A 9,826-nucleotide genomic window follows, 5' to 3' on the forward strand; every position below is an offset into this window, starting at 1 on the left:
ATGAGGAGGGAGACTGTAGCAGAACAAGGGGCAGTTCATCTAAAAATGAATATTCTGCCATTATTTACGCACCTTCACGCCGTTTCAAACATTGTACGACTTGCTTCCTTCTGTGGAACATAAAAGAAGGTACTCTGAAAAATGTCTCAAAAATAGTTCAATGAATGAACTTAATTACATTAAGGAACATTTTTCCACACAATTTTTTAATAATTTAGATTTGTACAACAGCACAAACTCAAAACCAACAAAAACTCTTCTAAATCTCAATCAAAACTGAGCATTAAAAAATAACAAGTCTTCCTCTTTACTGAAAACATAAAATTACACTTCAGTTTCAAAATGTTCTTTTAATGCAGTCCCATGCAAAGCATACAGGGATCTACAGATCTACTGCCCAATTAATTATGTCAACAAAAATGATTGATGTAGCCCAAACAATACATGATTCAGTTAAGTATTTTTCTTTTACAAAATGTTCAAGTTTATTGCTTCAGTTCATTTTAACAAAGTAAATTGAACAAGCAGCAATAACTAAATAAAAATATAATATATATATTCTAATGTAATTCCAATAGGGTCTAGAGCTGTTTTAGACATTGTATGACCAAAAACATTCTTCAGAAAATCTCCTTTTGTGTTTAAAAAAAACAACAAAGCAAGTCATACAGGTTTAGAACAACATGAGAGTAAGTAAATGCTGATGGTTTCATTTTTGCCTGAACTATACCTTAAAGACCGTATTTCAGTTTCATGGGTTTATGGGAAAACGGTTGTTTGTGATAATGAAGACGCAAGGATCTATCAAATATACAGGTGAAACAAATTCAAAAATTAATGAGTAACAGTTTCCCATCTCTCTCATCATTTAGCCAAGTAAAAAGCCAACGAGACAGCAGCGACACCACCTGAAAAACATGGTGGGCTTCCACTCCGTTGCTTCCCACTGCCTAGTTATCTCAGATCAGTGAGCTTGAAGGCAATACGACAGGCCAGGGACAGTACTTTAAAAGCACTGGGACGCAGCGGTAGTGTGTGTGAGCTGGGAGAGTCTTGCAGAGAGCACTGTTAGAAAAGCTCCTCCATTTTAGCAAGTCCCTGTGGACACCCTGATGGACAGACAGAGTGCTTCAGTACATTATGAGGTTCGAGGCACATCAGATACCGCTGTCCGAGGCTAAAGCTACATCCTCCAACCGTCTGAAAATCTTTAGTGATTGGATAACAGCGGTGTGATAATGCTAAGTGACCATTTCAAAATACAACAGTAAGAGTCGTTTATAACAGCAGAGAAGTTAATCATTAGGATGTCAGATGGTTCAGCCTTCGCCTGAAGCAAGCCATAGGTCTTCTCTCATTAATACACATCTCGAGTGGCATGCAATATTTCTGTTAGGCAGTTTGTAAATGCACCCTAATGACATTATTATTTCAACGTTGACTGTAGCGGGGTTAAGTTACACACAGATAAGCCCCTGCAGTCTGCCACTGTTACAGACGTCTTCGAATGGGCTCCTACACTTTCATTAGCGCATCTTAAGAGTTTTTCATCATTAAGTGCGTACTATCCCTTACTTTCATTATGTGGCCTTTTACTGAGAACATGATCTGTTCCAGCTTAACACGAACGGGTCAGCATGGCGTTCGCATGCTTTATTGCAGAGGAACCGCACGATCAGAATAAACTGTCCTCTCTAGGAGCTGAGATACCAATAAGAAAAAAAAAAGGAGCAGAATGCAGCTCTAGGAGCCAGCAAATCAATACCAACCATCTTAGAAAGGACGGCATGGGGGAGCGAGCGAAAGACTAATGGAGGAAGACAAGCCAGAGAGTGGAAGAGTAAAGAGATTAATGCAAAAGAGGATTTCCCCTGAAAATGAATCAAAGTCGGACAGTGAAATGGAAGGTCAAAGGTAATGGGATTAATGGACATAATTTACTCAACTCTTTTTGAAAGGCAGCAAAATTTTATTGGTTAGTTACCAAGAAACCGTGCTCACCAGGGCGTTTATTTCATCATAAAATACTGTTGAATCAGGAATATTCTGACATTTTAAGACAATTCAAAATTTTTGTGGACTGTTAATCTTTTTTTTTCAGGATTCTTTGATGAATAGAAAGTTCAGAAGAAAAATAATTATTTGAAGCATTTAATCAGATATTTTATTCATATTATTATAACGTATTTGTGTGATGCGTTGCACCATTATTGTAATTCACCAAAAAAATGGAGAATTATTTTATAAAAATGGTAATATTGTTAAATTTAATAAGTATAAAAGTTATATTTTTAACAGTTTATGTAGTGATAATATACTGCTTTTGTCACACAAAATAAGGTCAGCATACACTGCAGTTGTTTTAATTTAACCAGTTACACTTATTTGCACAATATCTTGTTTATTTCCATAAACACAATATAATAATGATTCCTGTACGTATCTTTTACTTTTCATTTCGTATCAACAGCTGACTCTTGCAAGCATGTTTCTTTAGGGTCATCTTCATGAGAGCTATAGCATTAAAGTTAAGGTGTTGATTAAGAAGCCTGTGCTTTGTATAATGCGTTGCTCTCTGTTTCTTTAACTGGTGTGTCCATGTCTTGTATACCATCTAATTCACTGCTCTCATCTTCCATCACCACAGCTTTCCATGATTCCTGATGCAGCTTTTCGTTTCTTTCTGTTATCTGGGGTGACGGTGGGAATGTTGCCACCAAAGCAGGGGGAAGATGTTTGAACTCCTCCTCATTTATATCAAAATCCTTCATCTTATGATCAAGCACCCACCAGCGTCCCACAAAGCCCACATCCAGCACACGTTTTGGCAGTTCTGACCAGGGCACAGAGATCGCCGAGCAGCGCGCCTCATACAGGCTGGACTCGGGGTCATAGTCTGTGTAATAAGTCAAAGATGCGATGCCCAAGCTGGCATAGCGCAGCCTGCCCTCGTTTCGCAGTTTCACAAGGGTCTGGACGTGTCCATCTGAGGTGCCACTGCGTATCCATGGTGACAGCAGAGCCAGACGGTTGGAAGTTTCTAGAAGGCTGGTCTCAAAGGAGGTATCATCAGGGTTGGCGTAATAGCAGGCGTACATTCCTCCCAGAAGACCCAAGTAGACCGAGGCTTTAAGGGGTCGCTCCCGGGCCCCCAGCACTGCCTCACGACAAGCCTCCTTATAATCGCTTAAAAGACTCCTGCACCATGCACCTGAAAACAGTGAAGAAATAGCAGATCTTGATTCATGTTCAGCTAATACAATTGCCACATATTGTATGAAAGATGATGCAGTAAGAAAAAAAACTAAAGCAATACAAAATTATATTTTTATTGACACTATAACAGATTTAAAAAACTAGCTAGAAAACTGATACAGCTGTATTTCCGTTGATAAAAAAATAAACACGCCCTGCACTCAATTTAGATAATAACTAAATGTCCACTTGATTCGCGTGACTGATCTCCTAATCACAATACGAACAGTGTTTTCATACTTATGTCTTAAGGAAAAAGAATATCCGTGGCTTGGTCTTACCTGCGCGACTATTTATCAGTCTTTGCCACCTCGTGCCCTTGGTTGTCTCTGTAGCTGCTGTGGAGCACCATCTCTTCAGCAGCCACGAGGCGGCCATGTTAGCAAATGAAGTGACGAAGTGTGAGAGTTCACAGTTCACGATGGATCTAACACAGGAAGAGCTTCCGGCCAACAGTTTCCAACATTGGCTCAACGTACCAACGGAGGCTGGTGAAACTGTTGAGCCAAAATGGCGATTGGTCCGGTGGGGAAACAAAATACTGCCTTTTCGGTTCCACCATTTCTTATGAGCCGTGTCACTAAAGCAGGAAAGGATACAAGAAACAGAAGTTGTTTTTTTCCCACAAAAAAGAGAGGTCTAGAATTCAAATCAAATATTTGTATCTGTGAATGTGGAATTTGGCAAGCAAATGTTTTTATGCGCTATGAACTTTTGACAATATCATATGCGTATGTATTAATACGACTGTCGAATATATGAAACTATTAGATAAGTCAGGGAATGTTTTTTATCAAAGTAGCGTAAGTAAAAACAAGAACGATACAGAGGGTCTTTTATTTTAAAAGAGAGAGCGAAAAACACTTTTGTCTTAGATATAACACAACCTGCCTTGCTGATTCTTAACTTTAAGCCATGAATATAGTAGAAAAACAGGTAAAACGCATGAGTTTTAGTTCCGGCTTTGTTCCGGTCACGTGATTATGTTTTGACGCATCGGTACCCTGCAGGTGACGTGGAATATGGGGACGATAACGAGACGGTATCAAACATATTCTAGCTACAATCGGTTAAACTAAGGTGTTCTAAAATCTCGTTTAGTCAAAAGATACTATTAAATACCATCCGGCCCGACGAAGCAGTTGTTTTTGTACCTGCTAGCTCGAAACAAGCTTGACTGTTGAAGTTGCCAGGAGTCAGGACTGGCGCAGGATTATCATCTTGGAGCAGCCAGGTGAGCAAATCAGTCTAAACACGATTTCGGTGGTGACAGCTGTCGTTTGATTATATTTGTTGTCTTGTTTCTGCGCAGATAGTATTCTTATGAGAACTCTCTGAGGATCCTGTGATCTCCAGTCATGGCTAGTCCAGATGATTTAAAGTTTCAGGGTAAGGTTTATGTGTCTTATGTGCTCTTTCTTGATGTGTCTCTCTGTCTTTCTGCTTTAATCTTCATTCTGCACGTTTCTAGAGTTTGAGGAAGCCGCAGATCTCCTGTCTTCAAATCCTGGAGCTTCAACCCTCAGCATCTCCAGCCCCGGCGCAGCAGCCTCCTCTGGAGATGTCAGAGTTGATCTGTCAGACGACGAAGACAATCAGCAAGAGAGTTCAGAGGTGAGCTGCGAAACCGAACAGGCAAACGAGGCTACAAAAAGCTGAATGGTATAAGCCATTTTCTCTGAATTTTCCCACAGTTGCTTGGAGATGAAAAACAAACGGGTGGTTTTTGGACGTTTGAGTACTATCAGTCATTCTTCAACGTAGATACAATGCAGGTACATTTGTTTTCTTACTAATGGTATTCTTTATAACCCCCATATTATGTTATGAATCTTGGTGCAATCACTGTGTGGGTCAAAAATACCCTAATTGGTCACCTGCATGAACTGACAAAAATGTATACTGTCTACTCAGTGTAAATTTCTTAAGATAAAAGCATCTGCCAAATACATATGTGACCCTGGACCACAAAACCAGTCTTGAGTAGCACAGGTATATTTGTAGCAATGGCCAAAAATACATTGTATGGGTCAAAATTATTGATTTTTATTTTATGCCAAAAATCATTAGGATATTAAGTAAAGATCATGTTCCATGAAGATATTTAGTAAATTTCCTACCATAAATATATCAAAACTTCATTTTTGATTAGTAATATGCATTGCTAAGAACTTCATTTGGACAACTTTAAAGGCGATATTCTCAATTTTTTTTTTTTTTTTTACCCAAATATTGTACTAACAAACCACACATCAGTGGAAAGCTTATTTTAATATAAAGCTTATTTTATACATCTCAATAAAAAAAAAATGACTCTTGTTTTGTGGTCCAGGGTCACAAATGTAAATAACGTTAGGGTGTAGCCGAGAGACATGAAAAAATAAACATTATTTATAACCTGTATCTCACTCTCAATTTATCTTGGTAAATTTAAACTAATTTCAAATATTTTAAAGGGAGACCCTAGTTGCTTGGTGATTTACCTACTTGGAACTACCACATTCAAATGAAAGCATCAACAACTCTAGTGCCCCAGTAATTGTATTTACTGTTATCTTTATTATTGTAGGTGCTGGATAGGATAAAGGGCTCAGTCATGCCTTTGCCAGGACGGAATTTCGTCAAACACCACATTCGAAATAACCCTGATCTCTATGGTAATGTAAATATTATTTTTAATCTTGCAGAGCACCTCTCAACACAGCCAAACAATGTCTATATATTTGAATGAATCTGGATTATCACAAAAGTGTCAGACATCTTAGTTTGTGTTATCATTCCTCTTGTCAGGTCCTTTCTGGATCTGTGTGACTCTAGTGTTCTCAATGGCCATCAGTGGAGACCTCAACGCAATTCTGAATAAAATGGGAAACCCGGAGTTTCACTATAGACCTCAATTCAACAAAGGTGAGGCGGCAGTGGGCATGGATATTTGTGGAGAACGATTATTTTAGTACTTGGAGTAATTTGACCTAATAATATACTTTACAAATATAAAAGAACACACCCTTTTGGTTATGTATTTGTTTTAGTCATATAAATATTATTATATGAACAACCAATCAGATTTGAGGTTCAGTGAATCTAAAGGTCAACCACTGATTTAAACCCACAAGATTTGAGTCTTTTAAAAAAAAAAATAACATGTAGCAGACATTGTTGTTTATGTCAGTCCCTTATGAGTATACTAAATGAAGATTTTGTTCTGTTTTAGTCTCGATTGCAGCCGTCACTGTGTTCCTCTATGCATGGCTGGTGCCTCTAGGAGTTTGGGGCTTCCTAACGTGGCGTCAAAGTGTTGAGAGACACATCAGCGGTTACACATTTTTAGAGACTGCGTGTGTCTACGGTTATTCTCTGTTCATTTATATCCCTACTTCGGTAAGTTTGAGATGATGTTTAAGACACGTCCTGACTTGTTGATGCTAGACCTGATAAGAGAACTCCATCTCTGTTTTCAGATATTATGGACCATTCCCGTCGACTGGCTCGAGTGGCTATTGATTGTCATTGCCACGGTGATCTCGGGCTCAGTGTTAGTAATGACGTTCTGGCCGGCTGTTCGCGATGACACAAGACTAACAGCATTCGCTACCATGGCAGTAATAGTGTCACTTCATGCCCTTCTGGCTGTTGGCTTTAAGGTGAGAGAAACTCTTCAAAGGAATATTCCAAACCAGTACACCTTAAACACTACCAGCTATGCTGTTAATAACCACAGAAAATAATTCTCATCTTTGATAAAACTCTTTAAATGAGCCTTTTAAGGTGAAACTGTTTTTAGGAGCAACTGTTTGTGTCACCATTATTCCTGTAATCTTTCTGTGAATACAAGGCACAAGTAGCGTTTGGTTACTTTTATAGCTGGTTATGGCATGTTGAGAGATTGGATATTACTTAACACATTTAATTAGAACCAGTTTGATATCACAGCAAGATATTTCATTTTTACAAACCAGAGTCCATATTAAATTGTGGTAATTGACAACAACAGATAGTGCTTAAAGTGATTCATGATGTTACATGCACTATCGTTGCAAAGTTTGGGGTAAGTGTGTGTATATATATATATATATGCACTTTTACTATGTTTAAGCCGCAAGAATGCATTCATTTGATCTAATGTAACTGTAAAGACATCTACAGTGTTACAAAAGATTTCTATTTGAATTTTTTTTGACTTTGTATTACGGTTTCCACAAAAGTATTAAGCACAACTGTTTTCAATGTATAACAAGAAATGTCTCTAAGAAATGCAGCAAATCATATATGAATGATTTCTGGAGGATCATGTGACACTGAAGACTGGAGTAATGATGCTGAAAACTCAGCTTTGCATCACAGGAATACATGACATTTTTAAATATTTAATACTAGAAAACGGGTATTTTAAATTGTAGTATTTCACAATATTACTGTTTTTACTGTATTTTTATAAATATTACTAACCCCAAACATTTGAACGATAGTGTATCAAGGACTGAAATCAATAGCATAAGCACTACCTCCCTTTCCCAACTGCTCTTTTTTTTTTTTTTGGTAAAATGACACCAGCTATTACAACAAACACTCAGCTTTAGTATTTAATACATTTCCCACTCTCTTTTTTTAAGCTCTACTTCTTCAAAACACCAACAGACACTGGATCATCGCACTCCGGACCACAGACTAGCCCAGCCACAAATCACACAACACTTGCTGTGGAAAAGCGTCAATGACCAACTGAATGGGAACCGAGGAGTCTTTATATTCAAAGGACATGACAAATGTGTAGTAATTATGATAACTGTGCAATGAAAGAGTTCAGATTAGTGTGCTGATGATGCACAAGCATTCCCAACAAACACACCGAAAGTGTTTCCAGTTTATAACTAACCCAGCAGATAAAATAACCTCTCTCAAATCACAATGACTTTAGTTTGTAATATTTTTCTTTAATACATAAAGTGACCTGCCTGATTTTTTCATGTTATGGTCACTTTTTTTTGATCAAAATAGAGTAATTTATAAGTGATCTTGTATTACAGTGAACTGATTTGAGGTTTGACTTATAACCCCAGACTGCTTTCTTTCCTTGTAGGCTACTTTCTCTCATTATTCTGTAAATTGAGAGGAAGTACCTGTATTAAGTATTTAATGTTGCTTTCCTGGACCGTTTTCTGCTTGACACTGTGGATTAAAATCATTCTTGTCAGGGTCAAACGCGTCTTTTTGAGCTTGTTTGGTATGAATGTGGACAGATGCATCACCACTCCTACTTAAGCCACAAATATCTAAGAAGGTATGCTTTGCATTTATTTAATATACAAGTCAATCTTCTAGGGATAGTTCAACCAAAAATGAAACTTTCGTCATCATTTACTTATCCTCATGTCATTCCAAACCTGTGTAACTTTGTTCTTTGGAACATAAAATGTTATTTTGAAAAGTGTTGGTATCCAAACCATTTTGGCACCCAGTGACTTCCACTGTATAGACAAATACTTTCTCAAAATATCTTTTGTTTCACAAAATAAATTAATATGGTTTTGAAATGTTTATTTTTGGTTGAACTATCTTTCAAGAATCACTTAAAAAGATAAAAAAAAAATTCTCATTTTCCACCCTCATGTTACACCTATATGACTTTGAATTTTATTCTTCCAATTCAGTTCAATCTGGACTTTTTCATAAAACAAAAATACGGACAGTGCCCAGTGGCTGACAATCAGAAAGGACATAACAGGACCTCAAAATGAGTTCCTATTACTAAAAGTAGTATTCTGAAAAAATACAACAGCTTTGTATTAGGAAAAAGAAAAGTAATTGTTGAAATTGTGCACGGGCCACTTTAATTATATGGAAAAGAGCAGCTCAGGCAGCAACATTTCTCCTTTTTGTTTCATGAAAGATAAGTCATATAGGTGTCAAACAACATGAAATATTACAGATTTTTAATAACACTTTACAATAACGTTAATATTTTTGCAGCTTTTATCTTGGTTGAATGTTAATTTCTACATAATTTGTCACTCACTTATATTTTAAACAATAATTAATAATAGTATATTTATAATCTGAAATTAACCATAATAAGTGCTGTAAAAAATGTAATACCAAAATTTGCATAAAAGCAAATGGAACACCAATGTAAAGTGTTACTCTATTTTCTTTCCTTCTCCGTTTAAAGGAATAGTTCACCCAAACATGGTTTCATTATTTACTCACCCTCATGTCGTTCCAAACCTGTGTGAGTTTCTTTCATATGAACACAAAAGATATTTGAAAAGCAGTTGTTAGTCCCCACTGACTTCCACAGAAGGGAAAGAAATGCTATGGAAGTCAATGGAGACCATCAACTGTTTGATTACCAGCATTCTTCAAAATATCTTTTATGTTCAGCTTAAGAAAGAAACTCACAGGTTTGGAATGACATGAGGGCGAGTAATGATGACCACATTTTCATTTTTGGGTAAAATATCCCTTTAAGACACATCCGCTTTGCCATCTATAACCCATTTCCCAAAAGCAAAAACACACCCCCAATGTCATCCATAAAACAAAACAAATGCTACTATAAGCAGCCACACTT

The 9,826-nt window shown here is 37.1% G+C and overlaps 2 protein-coding genes across 2 annotated transcripts; one reads left to right on the forward strand and one right to left on the reverse strand.

Annotated features, from left to right (window-relative positions):
* Positions 1–1,953: 1,953 nt before the first annotated feature.
* On the reverse strand, positions 1,954–3,829 carry LOC306847967 (mitochondrial import inner membrane translocase subunit Tim29-like). The gene is made up of 2 exons (XM_079382235.1): positions 3,537–3,829; positions 1,954–3,211 (listed from the first exon to the last, which is right to left on the reverse strand). The coding sequence occupies exons 1-2, from the start codon at positions 3,631–3,633 to the stop codon at positions 2,541–2,543; spliced, it is 768 nt and encodes a 255-aa protein (XP_079238361.1). The 5' UTR covers positions 3,634–3,829; the 3' UTR covers positions 1,954–2,540.
* On the forward strand, positions 3,820–8,454 carry yipf2 (Yip1 domain family, member 2). The gene is made up of 9 exons (XM_079382213.1): positions 3,820–4,489; positions 4,568–4,644; positions 4,727–4,869; positions 4,950–5,030; positions 5,825–5,912; positions 6,046–6,162; positions 6,470–6,636; positions 6,717–6,899; positions 7,869–8,454. The coding sequence occupies exons 2-9, from the start codon at positions 4,614–4,616 to the stop codon at positions 7,971–7,973; spliced, it is 915 nt and encodes a 304-aa protein (XP_079238339.1). The 5' UTR covers positions 3,820–4,489; positions 4,568–4,613; the 3' UTR covers positions 7,974–8,454.
* Positions 8,455–9,826: the final 1,372 nt, after the last annotated feature.

Source organism: Barbus barbus, assembly GCF_936440315.1.
Source record: "Barbus barbus genome assembly, chromosome: 3".
Classification (NCBI taxonomy): domain Eukaryota; kingdom Metazoa; phylum Chordata; class Actinopteri; order Cypriniformes; family Cyprinidae; genus Barbus; species Barbus barbus.